At 43.7% G+C, this 16073-nt stretch overlaps 1 protein-coding gene across 24 annotated transcripts in view; it reads right to left on the bottom strand.

Annotated features, from left to right (window-relative positions):
- LOC139390939 (ankyrin repeat and KH domain-containing protein 1-like) overlaps positions 1-11345 on the bottom strand; it is a 65447-nt gene extending 54102 nt beyond the window's left edge. For all 24 annotated transcript variants that reach the window (XM_071138349.1, XM_071138352.1, XM_071138368.1 and 21 more), the window contains exons 1-2: positions 10908-11345; positions 1255-1408 (exon numbers count right to left, since the gene is read on the bottom strand). In XM_071138349.1, coding sequence (XP_070994450.1) covers positions 1255-1408; positions 10908-11183 — 430 coding nt within the window. In that variant the 5' untranslated portion in view covers positions 11184-11345. The remainder of the gene's footprint in view (positions 1-1254; positions 1409-10907) is intronic.
- Positions 11346-16073: the final 4728 nt, after the last annotated feature.

The raw sequence follows: 16073 nt of genomic DNA, 5'->3' as shown, positions 1-16073 counted from the left end.
GAAATAGGGTGCATTTTGGACACGGCCTGTGTCTCAGAGAAGAGAAAACTACATTGACATTTTCCTGTCATTTGCATTTTGTGTTGATACTTTAATATAATTGAATCCTGTGTTACCTACCATAAAACCTAGAGAGAAAGACACACCCTGGTCCATATAACACACACACACTTACACCCATAAGCACCTGCTCTACCACTACACTTCAACAGTCAAGAGCCAGACACAAGTAAGCTACACACGAGCACGCACACACTAACACATGTTGACATTTTTTTTTTATTTTACCCCTTTTTCTCCCCAATTTCGTGGTATCCGCAATTAGGCGTTTTGCTACAACTCCCGTACGGGCTCGGGAGAGACGAAGGCTGAATGTCATGCGTCCTCCGATACACAACCCAACCAGCCGTACTGCTTCTTAACACAGCGCGCATCCAACCCAATGTGTCCGAGGCTACACCGTGCACCTGGCAACCTTGGCTAGCGCACACTGCGCCCGGCCCGCCACAGGAGTCGCTGGTGCGCGATGAGACAAGGAGATCCCTACCGACCAATCCCTCCCTAACCCGGACGACGCTAGGCCAATTGTGCGTCGCCCCACGGACCTCCCGGTCGCGGCCGGTTACGACAGAGCCTGGGCGCAAACCCAGTCTCTGATGGCACAGCTGGCGCTGCAGTACAGCGCCCTTAACCACTGCGCCACCCGGGAGGCCCACATGTTGACATTAGAAACATGGACATCTCTTCCTGGCTTTCCTCCTGTTTGAAACACCTCCTGCCTTCCTCCTTCCCCTGAAGTAATCAGTGATCTAACGTGGTCGGATGGTGGGTGACAGCTATGCTGTGTTAGATGCAGATAACCACACGTTTACTTCAATGGATCAAACAGAACTGTGACAGTCCGCAAGGCAAGGTGTCAGGTTTGTGGGAAGTACTAAAGGGGGCGAGCTGGGATCTGGTAGGGTGGAATGGGGTTGCTGGTGGGGTCCTTTCGTGTCAAGTAGGGTTAGATAGAATTGGTTTGGATGGGGTACTAGGCCTTAATCTTAAGGTGAAGTAAGTTTGAATTGACTTTGGGACAGGGCTGAAGGCAGGTTTGGGACAGGGCTGAACAGTGAGATTGGACACAGTTGGGTTCTGAATAACATGGGTCAGGTTTAGGGCCCAGAGTCGTACTTCCAGCCTCTAGCAGGGCCTTGAGGCGGGCCTAGGTCTCTGCGTCTAGGTCAGGGGGTCAGAGTTTAGAGGTCGTACCTGCAGCCTCTAGCAGGGCCTCGAGGCGGGCCTGTGTCTCTGGGTCGACGGTGCGGAGGTCCACCCCGTCTGTGGCGCTGGACAAAAGCAACTCAGAGGCCGTCTTCATGATTGGGTTCTCCAAGTCCTCCTGGTCCAAGATAAATGACTCCACCTGGGGTAAGGAGAAGTGGAAGCAAAGCACAACATATAAAGCACATAACAGCAGACAGGGACAACTCACTTTTGATGTTGCATCTTGATCTGCAGCCGACCCCAAAAATGTCTAATATTATATTGCTTAAAAATCTGTATCCATAGTTGTTGATGAACAGAGTTAAATAAGACCTAAGACTGGAGTCTAATGTAAACAAGCACAGCTCTTCAGGTTGACTGGTGTCCTCCGCAAACCCAGACTTATTTGCATACCTGGATATATTTATGACCACATTGTGACGTTTTGGTCTTCGGCAAGGTTTTTTTTACTTGTTATTTTTGTACACAAAACATCTCAAGGCAAGCTGACGTCGGTAGCCAAAGTATACGCCCCTTCTTCGGAAATGGGTCAACAGTAGGGATTCTTCAATTAACCGTTTGTTGTCATTCAACGAGAGACTAATCATTTTCATGCACATTTGTTCACTTGTTAGATATAAAATTGAGCCAGTAAGACTGCCTTGGCATAAACGATTTCCTGAGTTATCTTACATTAATTCGGACTATTTTGAGGAAGTGTATACTGGCTACGGCATCTCGAGATGGACAAACAGGACTATTGCAGCTTTTTCTGGTTTTTCAAGCGAAGGTCTTTTAACGGTTGTATACGAGCACACTCATTCGGTTAGGTGCCAACCGAAACCAAGCATGCAGAAGACTTTTAGCCAAGATTAAAGTTTTTCCTGAAAGCGTGACCTGACCAGGAAAAGGTCTATTACGCGACCAACCACAGATAAAATTTTGGCCCACCAAGCTAGAGGTCGACCGATTAATCGGCATGGCCGATTACATTGCAATCCACGAGGAGACTGCGTAGCAGGCTGACCACCTGTTACACGAGTGCAGCATCAAAAGGACCTTGTGGCTGCAAGGAGCCACGGTAAGTTGCTAGCTAGCATTAAACTTATCTTATAAAAAACAATTCATCTTAACAAAATCCCTAGTTAACTACACATGGTTGATGATATTAATAATAGGTTAACTAGCTTGTCCTGCGTTGCATATAATCCATGCAGTGCCTGTTAATTTATCATTGAATCACAGCCTACTTCAACTTCACCAAAACGGGTGATGATTTAACAAAAGCGCAATCGCGAAAAAAAGCACAATCGTTGCACAAATGTACCTAACCATAAACATCAATGCCTTTCTTAAAATCAAAACAAGTACAGTGGGGCAAAAAAGTAGTCAGCCACCAATTGTGGAAGTTCTCCCACTTAAAAAGATGAGAGGCCTGTAATTTTCATCATAGGTATGTATGTATTATATTAAGAAAATAAAAGTGTTAATTGTTCATTCAGTATTGTTGTAATTGTCATTATTACAAATATATTATATATAAAATCATCCTATTAATCGGGATCGGCTTTTTTGGTCCTCCAATAAATCGGTATCCTGCTCTAGACCTATTAAATGGACCGACTTTTTATAGGTCAAACAACTACGGGACCTAGCTAGCATGGGCTAGCATGAACTACGGGACCTAGCTAGCATGGGCTAGCATGAACTACGGGACCTAGCTAGCATGGGCTAGCATGAACTACGGGACCTAGCTAGCATGGGCTAGCATGAACTACGGGACCTAGCTAGCATGGGCTAGCATGAACTACGGGACCTAGCTAGCATGGGCTAGCATGAACTACGGGACCGCTGTAAGGGACCTAGACATTCTGTACACACTGAGGTGTCTCTTCAGGTCTGATGCCAAGTCCTTCCCTCCAACTGCTTGACACGTTCACACTGGCATTGAGGCCTTATTAAGGACACGGTCTGGGCATTGAGGAAGACTCCGTCAAGCCAAGGCTTCAGATACACTGCATTCGTAAAGTATTCAGACTCTTTGACCTTCACACATTTTGTTACATTACAGCCTTATTCTAAAGTGGATTAAATAAAATGTTCAATCTACTACCCCATAACGACAATGCTAATTTATAAAAAAAAAATTAAAAAAAAAAAATAACTTATTTAATATTCAGACCCTTTGCTATGAGCCTCGAAATTGAGCTCAGGTGCCTCCTGTTTCCATGGAGCATCCTTGAGATGTCTCTGCAACTTGATTGGAGTCCACCTGTGGTAAATTCAATTGATTGGACATGATTTGATAAGGCACATTGAGCAAGGGCCTTGGTCAGGGTGGTGACAAAGAACCTCATGGTCACTCTGCAGAGTTCCTCTGTGGAGATGGGAGAACGTTCTAAAGGGACAACCATCTTTGTAACACTCCACCAATCAGGTGGCCAAATGGAAGCCACTTCTCGGTAAAAGGCACATGACAGCCTGCTTGGAGTTTGCCAAAAGGCACTTAAATGACTCTGACCATGAGAAACAAGATTGAACTCTTTGGCCTGAATGCCATGGAGGAAAGCTGTGGGGATGATTTTCAGCAGCAGGGACTGGGAGACAAGTCAAGATCAAAGGAAAGATGAACGGAGCACAGTACTTAGATTCTTGATGAAAACCTGCTCCAGCGTGCTCAGGACCACATACTGGGGTGAAGATTCACCTTCCAACAGGACAGCGATCAAAGCACACAGCCAAGATAACGCAGGAGTGGCTTCGGGACAAGTCTCTGAATGTCCTTGAGTGGCCCAGCCAGAGGCCAGACTAAAACCTGATCGAACATGTCTGGAGAGACCTGAAAATAGTTGACATTGCAAATGAATACAAATAGTAGAATTATGCTATAGTTTTATTTTGACGGCTAACCGCAAAGTCCATTATTGTGGCTAATCCTTATTGTGCTAGCTTCACATCGATGGGTCCGACCGTCAATCAAATAACTGTCTTATAAATTAGGGTAATTTCAAATCACACCTAGCTATATAGTTAGCTAGCTAACTATAGCTACTGAAACAGATGTCGGTTTGCTATGTTTTTGGGGAAGAACAGTCATATTCAGGTCGTGATTGGTCAACAAGCTTATTTGACATGTCAAATAGTGTTATTTGACACGCAAAGACCCAAACGGCATTCCATAGTATGAGAAATCCTGGTTGAGAATGAAACAACTTAAAAAATGAACAACGAAACAGCACAGCAAGTAAGTGAAAGAAATAGGTTATGATTATGTTTTACTGGTACTGGGGCGGCAGGTAGCCTAGTGGTTAGATCTGGTTTCGAACCAGGGACTGTAGTGACGCCTCTTGGAGTCCATGCGTGTGTGTAAACTATTTAACTGTACTAGAATGCTTAAAAGGCCACTAAAAATGTTTATATCGTTTATCGGTATTGTTTTTTTTTGGCAAGGAAAATATCAGATATCGGTCAAAAATGTAATATCGGTGTATCACTACTTAAAATGTATGCATTCACTGTGCTGGGAGTTGCTTTAGATCATGGATGGGCAGCTCCAGTCCTCAGGGGTCTGATTGGTGTCGCACTTTCCCCCCAGCTAAATGTCTCTAGTTCTGTCCTGTTTCATGTTTTGTGTGGACCCCAAAAGCAGCAGCTAATGGGGATCCTAATAAAATACCAAACATACCAAACTCCAATAATCACATCCTTCAGTTTAGAATGCAATTTGTTTAATCAGCGGTGTTTGCTAGAGTTGGAGGAGAAGCGACACCACTCCAGAGAATGTGAGCAGAATGTAAAGGAGTGCCCAACTTGACTGGAGCTCGGGGCAAGTTTCCAAGGCTGGAGGGTTGGCCTTCTAAACGCTCAAATTTTTCTCCGGTAGCGCTCACTTCACGAGTGGAGGGCATTCCCAGCCCAGCATGCATTTGCAGGCTACTTGTGTGCTGCTTTCATTGCTGTCATGGAGTTTGCTAAACACTTCATCAAGAAGTTGATAAAACACAGAGGTGCAAAATCAAGGTGACTTACAAAGAGGAGGATCAAGAGAGGGAGTGTCTACAAATAAAGAATCATTGTGGAATCTGAAAAGACACGTATCCCAAAAGTATGGTGGTGTACTAAAAACCTTTAGGCCTACCTAAAGAAACATTATACAAAAACATTTTGTTCCAGGAACGGCAAGAGACTGGAATAATAATAATAAATATGAATGCATTAACAAAAATTACCATAGACATTGTAGATGTACTACTGGTGATATATGTAATGGGGAGTTGATAGACACTAACAATCAAATGCAAACAATTCACGCAATTAAATTATGAAACAATTCATGTGAACACATTGACGAGAGAGCACAACGAGAGAGTCCTCCGCAATGGACGAGTCTCGTCCTCCGCAATGGACGAGTCTCGTCCTCCGCAATGGACTAGTTAAATGAGATGGGCGTGAATGAGACAGGTGTCATGAGTCATAAAAGTGGACTAGTTAAATGAGATGGGCGTGAATGAGACAGGTGTCATGAGTCATAAAAAAATATATATATATTTGATGCTGCTCAACAAAAAAGAACTTGATCGACCAAACAAACGACCAGTCGACTAATTGGTGTCAGTCATAATTTGTATTTACAGAGAAGGAGACGCAGCAGCAATTGAATTTGCAGGAGAAAGACACATTCCAATATTACTTTTCAAGACGTAAAGATAAAGAGCAAATTGGAGGCTTCAAAATGGTTTACATGGACTTTGAGCCCCTAACTAAAGGATATTGGGAAGGGATCCGGTACATTGTATGTGCAACTCAACCAGGCTACAAACCACCTTGCTATAGTATGGTCAGAGACACCCTCATTCCCCACTCCCTCCAAATCAAAGCCAAGCCGAGAGACCAATTGCAACTAGGTGATGGTTTCGTTGTTTCAACTGACATTTGGACTAAAAGAAGGAGGGGCACAGTTTCCTGGGGTGGGGGGCTTGTCACTTGTTTAATTGACGGAAAATATAAAGGCCACACGGTGTTGCTGAGCTACAAGCACATACAAGGACACCACACAGCAGAGGCCATTTAGCAGAAATGTCAAAGTGTCCTGAGGAACTAGAACGTGCAGCGACAGCTGATACAAGTGGTGACTGACAGCGCTACCAACATGGTCAAGGCCTTCAAAACAACTGGTCTTGAGGACACAAATGATGGACTAAGAGGCGGCGGCGTCCGACGCGGAGGAGGCGGCGCCCGACGCGGAGGCCATGAGAAGAAAAGCAGACGAAGACGTTATCACCTTATGGAAAGACAACCTCGCATCCCTGCCCGGTCTGGCAAGAGTGGCCCAAAGGGTGTTTAGCATCCCCAGTGGCTTTGCAAGCAGGGAGAGGGTATTCTCCGCTGCTGACCTGCTCTCCAGGAACCACCGCATGAGGCTGAAGCCACAAGAGAGTCTGGCCAAACTTGTTCCTAAAAGTGAAGTCAAAAGCACAGTTTCATTTTGATTTAATTCTAAGTAATTTATAGACTATCATGATTTAATACAACAAAATAGGTTAAAAGCTGAGCGCTGAATATTCCTGCTAGCCAAATAATTGAATTAGACTAATAATATAGCCTAAATAATTAATTTGTTCCTTTTATAGGCTACTCGTCCGGCTATTTAGTGTTATATGCTGTTCAATACGTAGACTATTTGAAACGATGAGCGCTTCTTACCTTTTCATGGTCATTATAAAAATACTTATCATTCAAATCAAATGGTTTGGTTTCAATACTTCAAAACCAAATGGTAGACACGTAGTCATCAAATAGATCAGGTGTTGGTTAAATTAGGATTTTTTTTTTAAAATGGAGATAATGTGTAGAGGCCATTTTTATTTTTGATGTGGATGGGAGAGAACAGATGCTGTTTCTCCAGTCTGGAACCGTTGTTTGATGAATGGCTTGGCTCTGTACAGTGAGTTATCCTGAGCTGAGCGCAAAAGGCCAGCCTAGCTATGGAACATCTGAGATCCAGGGCCATTATGTAGTAGCCTTGTGACTGACACAGATTCCCATCTCAGTTTTCTACCTCACAACTTGGACCGCTAATTAACAAGCATTTTCGGTGTACAAACTCCTTAAATGTTTTCTAAAATGGTGGTTCATATTATGCTGATCCCTTTAAGGGGATTTGCAACGGAAAACTGTCTTTTGACTAGAAACAATAGTTTGTCGCTTTGTGTGTGTAATAACTGAAAAGACTCGAGACTTCGATGTGGGTCAAGGAGCAAAACAAGTGTTCCATAATAAACATCTCAAAAACATGCATGGAGTGACATCCGTTCCATATCAACACCACCAGCCTGCATAAGGTTCTCTCGAGTGGGGCCAATCAAGCCAAGCAGGCTCTGAGAAGTTAGTGTAGTGTAAACAGAGCGAGCCACAGTCTTGATTTGAAAACCATATCCATCAGTTCCTAGCTCTGCTAGAAAGGCTGCCTTGACCGTATGCTATGGGGCTGTATGTAGCTGTGAAGAGGTACTCCAGGAGGGTGTGGTATTGGTGCCTGGATCAGTTAACCCATAGCTGATCCTTTAACACAGAACAGCAGCATGGAGGAAACAGCATGCAGCAAATTCAGTACATACAGCACAGGCCCCTGGCACAGCTCCGTGCTGGGACTGCAGCTGCCCAAGGTCAGGGCCGGAGAGAGGGGCTTGAGTCCGTCTGTGTACACAACAACATGCCGGCTAACCTGTTCCAGTTCCAAACTAGTGTACTGTTTACTAGCATTGCTTAGCAAAGATTTATGAGGAACGTGACAGGAGTGCAGATAAAATGAGGGAATAGATCATGTGAATTCAACATTAATGATGTGTTTAAACTTCAGACAACAGGTAATAAACAGTTTCAAATTCACCAAAAAATATGAAATAAAGACAAACTGATCACATTCCTAGCACTACAGTATGCAAAGATATGTAATGAAAACAATGTGTCACCTGCAACTGTCAAACAGCATTCAAAATAAAAACAGAGGACTGAGCTAACTTGGTCAATAGTCTGCCTTTAGTTGTATTTCTTTACTGAGATGAGGACCAGTAAGGAAAAGCTACTGGGAGTCCACAGATAGACTCGCAGAAGTCTGTGTGGAGGAATGTAGCTATACACCTGGAATGCAGAAAACAATTACTTTTGGGGGATGTAGTTCCAAGAGGGTTCTCACAAACAACAATGGACATCACTCCTGCCCATCAATAAACTACAGTTCCCAGCACTGTGTTGCATCCGGAGAGCTGGAAAGGCCTGGAAAGGCATCTGCTTAATCCTGGAGCTCAGAGTTCAGCTGCAGCCCACAGGAGTGAGCTCTCCACTAGGCTAACATTTCACAACAATACCTCCCTTTCAGCCACATCCTCAAGGCCTTTTAGAAAGGCCATAAAACTTAACACAGGTATCAAACATATACTGTACATTCAGCCTCAACCAATTCCCAACAGACAGACGGTAGAGCAAGAAAGATAGCTGCCTGCTCTCGTCTACCCTCTCATTTCCAAAATGAAACACGAGAACTTCAAATCCATTCCAGACGTAATGCTCACTATTCACTTGTGGCTTGGTTAGGAGGTGGTAGCTCAACAGGTAGTGTCTACACCATGTTAACATGCCAGGCTCCACAGCTTCCATCTATCAAACACCATGACATGGAAAAGTGCTCTCTGCAGGTGTGCATGTTACGACAGACAGACTTATGACAGAAAAAAATGACACTGCCTCATGAATAAATAAAACCCTTTGTTGAAATGTATGGGAAACTTATTAGTGGATTGATTTTCCATATTATCGTGATTTGGCTCCCTAGCCCTGAGCCACTGTCAGGTTATAGTCTGGTCTGGCCTTTCCAAAACGGGTCACACAGATGTGACCCTTGCCTGGAAACCTGATTGGATTGAATTATATGTTGGGCAGAAATTAATGTTTGAATCAGGAACATTTCCACAAACTCAATCAGCCAGAATGTTGAATAAAATGATATTTTAGCTTACTTTACCAGTCATCTGTGGTTGGTCATTGTATCCACAGGAAAGTAAAAGGACAACTGCCCAAAGCGCTGCTAGTGTGTTCAGATTTCTGTCACCGGAAGCATGCATACTTGCCAAGCGCGTGTTTACATGGTTCTGCACATGCTTCAGGTGACAGAAATCAACGCACTTCCGGCACTTTGATAAAGTCATTTAACTATTTTTTCCTGTGGATATATTGTCTGACATTCCTACCATAAAAAGGACCCACAGCAGTAACAACCGGTCTAGATTGTTTAAATATAAATTTGCTGGCTTGTACAGGTCGTGAGAGGAACATTTCCTGATCCAAACACTCCTTTTGCCTGATGTAGAATTCAATGCAATTCAACTTTGGGTTTCCAGGCAAACATGATCCTAGAATGTGTTCCAAGTGACAGTCCATAGACTGTCACATGACACCATGCAAGCCTAATTACATTTCAACAGTTATAATGACAAGGCAGGCATGGTGCCTATGTAGGAAATAGCCAGAATAGCAGAATAGCCAGACAGTTAACAATGTGTCAGTCAAACAACAACTTGATTGTGTCATGGCCACCACAAGTCCACAGACAGGTTAGGTTAGGGTTGGGTATGGTGGGGCATGGTATGGCAGGGCAACCACAGGTGTGGCTTTAAAAGTCACACCTTCACTGGACATGGAAGCGGATGTTGATTGGTTGGTGGTGAACAAGCAGAGGGCAAACGTGTCAGGGAACTAATCCACATGAGAAAGATTTTAGAGTTGAACCTGTTGTGTTATCATCATTACAGATGACAGAACAGGAACTCGTGGTTTGTGTGTGACCATGTTGTAGCTCGCGATGTCTGTTCAACTGTCAGGTATCAACCTCAACGGTGGTGCCCTGTAAGCCTACCAACACATGTCAAGTTGGGCACAACTCTGAAAGGGGACTGTTACAAATTGCTACAACGCAGGACAGTTATATAGAGTTGGCCATTTAGTTGGCACTGCCTCGTGAGGCTGAGACCAGTGTCATCTGATCCCTCTATTCTTTATTTATGACAGCCCGATGATCGACCACTCAACTAGCTAGGACAGTTAGTCAAATAAAGTTAGCTGTCTAAAACGTGTGTTGAGGAATTGAAAGACCGTCGGATTTAAATGTGATATAATTTATAAAAGGTGACGTAATTGCACCATTACTTTAAAATTGTAGCTAGTTTTAATATTGGCAAGATTGACAGCCCGTGCTTGTTCTGACAGTGTGAATACGGGCTCTCCCACCAGTGTGTACAGTGTCCGAAGTTGAGAATGTGTATCTGTGCTGCGAGACTATTGCTAACTTAATAGCTAGCACTGACGATGGCATGATCGCTTCCACCCGAACTAGGCCGTGGTCACAGCCTACGCCGCATAAATAAAACATTACATCGGTTATCGTGTAATTATGTTGGTGTCTTGCATTATTCTCCTTATGTCTGACAACCCATGAGCAATTGAGTTATCTGGAGACATGTTTGAAGCAAATTCGTAGTTGTTTATAATGTTATTTCGTCAGCCTAGGAGGGGGTGGCTGCCCACAGCTAACTAGCTGGCTAGGCAGTGAGATGAACGTTCGCGCTAGCTAGCTGGCTAACTAGCATATATCTAGCTAACGTTACCTCTGAGACCTCGTCTTCGTCGCTGTTGGATCCGGGACCAGAGGAAAGGACTGCAGCCGCAGCCAGTTTGAAATCCAGTCTATCTGTAGTAGGCCCACCGGGCTCGCCAAACAATCGTACTTTCTTTCCGCCCACACCAATCCCTATGCCCCGGAGTCCGACTCCTGGTGTTGCTCCTACCCCCATCCCTACCGCTGGGGTGCGAGGAGTCACCGAGTCGATCTCGTCCTCGAAGGCGTCCGTCAGCATTCTCGTCCCGGTTACTGCATCCTGCATACTTATCTTGACAATACGTATATTAGCGTTGTTATTGTTGACCTTAACTTCCTTCAGGGGTATCTCTTGTGGAATATTCGGGGGTTTTTACTTCAGGGAATCCTGAAACTCTCCCGAAGCGAGGGTTGAGGAGGATCTCTTTCCCCCAGCCATTAGCTAACTTTCTAGCTAACAACCTAACCCATTGCTCAATGTTTCTCAGAAATCCCGCCTCTAAACAAAATACTGAATTCGCTATTGGTTGACGTCAAAACATTGCTGACAATGATTGGTTTACATTGGTGCTTCTCAAGCAGAAGCACGCGACGTCAGTTAGGTTTACCAATATCACGAGTCTCTCAAAACGAACGTCACAACGTGCAGTGGCTTCACTGGTATTGGTATTAAAAAGTAAATTGGTTTAAACTGGAATATTTCAGGCATTTACTGTCATGTCAATATGATATTTGGAACGTCATAAACAGGGTCATCAGTAGGGAAGTAACTGAACTGAATGACTATCGAACAGTAGCACTCACTTCCATCATCATTAAGTGCTTTGAGATGCTAGTCAAAGACCACATTCCTTCCTCCCCAATTCGACTACCACCCTGACAGTGCTATGGACGACGCAATCGCCATGGCACTGCCCTCACCCACCTGGACAAGAATGGATGCTGTTCATTGACTACAGCTCGGCCTTCAATAACACAGTGCCCTCTAAACTCACCACAAAACTCACGACCCTGGGACTGAACTCCTCCCTTTGCAACTGGGTCCTGTACTTCCTGACAGGCTATCCCCATGGTGAAGGTCGGCAACATTACCTCCTCCACAATGATCTTCAACATGGGAGTCCGGCAAGGGTGCGTCATCAGTCCCCTTCTGCACTCCCTGTATACCCACAACTGCGTGGCCTCACACAGTTCCAACTCCACCATCAAGTTCTCTGACGACACGACAGTATTGGGCCTGATTACCAACAGCGACGAGACAGCCTACAGAGAGGAGATAGGCACTTTGACGCGTGGTGCTAGGTAAACAATGTCTTTCTCAACGTCAGCAAAACAAAGGAGCTGATTGTGGACTTCAGGAGGAACCAGGTTGGGCACGCCCCATTCTCATCAACGGGGCCGACTTCAATATGGTCAAAATCTTCAAGTTCCTCTGTGTACAAATCTCCAAGAAGCTGCAATGGTCCAACTACACGGAAACCGTGGTGAAGAAGGCATGACAGCGACTCTCTTCAACCTCAGGAGGCTGAAGAAATGTGCCCGAGGGCCCTCGCAGTTTTCTACAGGAACACCATTGAGAACATACTGTTGAGCTGCATCACAGCCTGGTATGGCAACTCCACCGCCACTGACCGCAAGGCTCTACAGAGGGTGGAACGCGCCATTTGGTGCACACTGCCTGCCCTCCAGGACACCTACAGCACCAGGTGTCGCAAGAAGGCCAATAAGTTCATAAATCACCTTACCCACCCGAGCCATGGCCTGTTCTCCCTGCTTCCATCACTTAGACTCAGGCAGTATAGGAGCATCGTGGAAAAAAACTGTCAGTGGCCAATAGCTTCTACCCTCAGACCATCAGGCTGCTCAATAGCCACCACAACCCTCCCACCCTCCCTCCATGGACATTTACCCTACCCCCACTCCCCAATGGACATTTATCATTGTTACAGTTGTAAATATGTATATATTATTATTATGTTTATTTATGATTGTTTCATTGACTTCTCTTTTTGACCTGCACTGATGGAGCTTAATCATTTCACTGTACCCTGCAAGTACATGTGCGTCCCTGTGCATGTGACTAATAAACTCATCTAATCATCTAAAGTTTAATAATCTAATAACACCAACAAAATAGAAAGATTGACCCTAACTAAAGTGTACGGTAGAGTACAGTATTCTATGTGATTAGCATAAACCCATTCTGCAATTAGGTTACTTGTTAGGCTGTGGTACTGACTATAATCCTATGTGACTATTAATGAGAGCTGATGGAGTACTTCAAAGCAGAGGTCTTCACAGGTCCACCCAAACCGAATACCAAATACCGGACCTGGGACCCTTTCGGATTCAGGTCCAAAATGTAAACTTGTAACCCGGGTCCAGGTCTGGTCCTGTTTGATTGTCACAGGTCTTGGATCTATGTAACTACTACAGTTTATATATCTGGATGGACCCAAGACCACAGCTCTGCATAGCTTATTTATTTGATGCTAAGAAGGCGAAGTTGTTAGTGTATAGTAGACCTACTAGTGATTTGGACTGAAATAGGTGCCGGTACTCATTTTGGATGCTGGTACTGTTTATATTTAGGAGCACTCTGCCATACTCTGCCATATTTTTGAGGTAATATTATATAAGAGGTGCAGGAACTCAAGCATTAGAACATTTGAGGTGCCGGTACTCTGTTCCGGTGAGCTCCTGCCCAAGTCAAGCTATGCCTACTTGCCAATATACACTGAATGAACAATTCATTAAGAACCCCTGCTCTTTCCATGACATAGACTAGCCAGGTGAAAGCTATGATCCTGATCCCTTATTGATGTCACCTGTTAAATCCACTTCAATCAGTGTAGATGAAGGGGAGGAGACAGGTTCAAGCACCATTTTTAAGCCTTGAGACAACTGAGACATGGATTGTGTGTGTGTGTGCCATTCAGAGGGTGAATGGGCGAGACAAAATATTTAAGTGCCTTTGAACGGTGTATGGTAGTAGGTGCCAGGTGCACCGGTTTGTGGAAAGAACTGCAACGCTGCTGGGATTTTTATGCTCAAAAGTTTCCCGTGTGTATCAAAAATGGTCCAGTCAACATGATACAACTGTGGGAAGCATTGGAGTCAACATGGGCCAGCATCCCTGTGGAACGCTTTCAACAACTTGTAGAGTTCATGCCCCGACAAATTGAGGCTGTTCTGAGGGCCAAAGATACAACTCGATATTAGGAAGGTGTTCTTAATGTTTTGTACACTCAGTGGAATAGGCCTATACAGTATGTTAACCAGAAGAGCAATTTAGCTGCTTAACATGATTATTTTGAATAGAATCCTTCTGTTCCTTTCCTATGCACAATCCTCCAACACACTGCACCTGTTTGGAGAGGAGTACGACAGGGCCCCCCACAAAACAGTGCCCTCGTTTAGGGATTAAGTGCCCTGATCAAGTGCACAACGTCAAGAGACGTTGAAGTATTTTTATGTTATACCCATGGTATAAGGTCTAGATATACCACAGCTTTCAGCCAATCAGCATTCAGGGCTCGAACCCGGTTTATAATTGTAAATAAATCCCTTTCGTGCATGTGCATAACTATAAATAAATCCGACAGGAGAGTTTGAGTGATGAAAGTTCGACAGAAGATCTTGAAATCTTTGAGCAAGAAACACTTGGACGAACAAAAAAAAGATTATTAAAATAACATTATTATGTTAAGACTACAAACAGTTATAAATGGCCAATTTACTAGATTGACTTGTCATTTCAATAGGCTACAGACTCAAATCTGGGTTTATGATTGTCATTCAGCTTTGCCATGGTTTGCTTAGATAGATGCAGGTAGCCTATAGCCCCTGATATGCCTACATCTTATTTCAGATGTAGTCCTACCATCTATTGCATCTTGCCTATGCCGCTCTGTCATTGCTTTTCCATATATTTATATGCATATATTCTTATTCCTTTACTTAGATTTGTGTGTATTAGGCAGTTGTGGAATTGTTAGATTACATGTTAGATATTACTGCACTGTCGGAACTAGAAGCACAAGCATTTCGCTACACTCGCAATAACTGCTAACCATGTGTATGTGACCAATAAAATTTGATTTGATTTGTGATAGTCTACAGTAGCCTAGGCAAGATGTAAACTGAAAGATTTAGCAACTTGCTTCAAATGAATTAAAATGTAAATTAATTTATTCAAGATGAATATCTTGGCGATTTTGAGGCAAGAAGTGCTTGTGTTTCCCAATAGCCTGCTGAATAAGCTACTGAGGATGGGGTCGAAATTTAAATCACCAAATTAAATATTCATAATATGTATATGAACTGAATATGCTTGTTAACAACAGCCAGTGTTTATTTTCTGTAATTGTTTTTATCTGTAGCCTAATCTGACTGTTACCGTCAACCTAATGCGTTTTAACAATTGATCGGCATCTGCGATAGAGCTTTGATAATTTCCAATTTAATTAATTAAGCATGGCCATTAATAATTGCATAATAACACAAGGCTACAAATCAAATCAAATTTAATTTGTCACATGCGCCGAAGCCAACAGGTGTAGACCTTCCCTTGAAATGCTTACTTACAAGCCCTTAACCAACAATGCAGTTCAAGAAATAGAGTAAAGAAAGTATTTACTAAATAAACTAAAGTAAAAAAAAAAACAATAATAAAAAAAGTAACAAGAAATGACATAACAATAACGAGGCTATGTACAGGGGGTACTGGTACCGATTCAATGTGCGGTGGTACAGGTTAGTCGAGGTCATTTGTAAAGTGACTATGCATAGAAAATAAACAACGAGTAGCAGCAGTGTAAAAACAAAGGGTGGGGGGGACTGATTAATTGTTCCGCAGTCTTATGGCTTGGAAGTAGAAGTAAGAACAGATATAGCCCTTGGTTCACTCCAGACCTGACTGCCCTCGACCAGCACAAAAACATCCTGTGGCGGACTGCAATAGCATCGAATAGTCCCCGCGATATGCAACTGTTCAGGGAAGTCAGGAAAGCAAAGGCCAGCTTCTTCAAGCAGAAATTTGCATCCTGTAGCTCTAACTCCAAAAAGTTCTGGGACACTGTAAAGTCCATGGAGAACAAGAGCACCTCCTCCTAGCTTCCAACTGCACTGAGGCTAGGTAACACGGTCACCACCGATAAATCCATGATAATCGAAA

This window comes from Oncorhynchus clarkii, chromosome 31, assembly GCF_045791955.1.
Source record: "Oncorhynchus clarkii lewisi isolate Uvic-CL-2024 chromosome 31, UVic_Ocla_1.0, whole genome shotgun sequence".
Classification (NCBI taxonomy): domain Eukaryota; kingdom Metazoa; phylum Chordata; class Actinopteri; order Salmoniformes; family Salmonidae; genus Oncorhynchus; species Oncorhynchus clarkii.
This window is presented reverse-complemented; position numbering and strand designations above follow the sequence as displayed.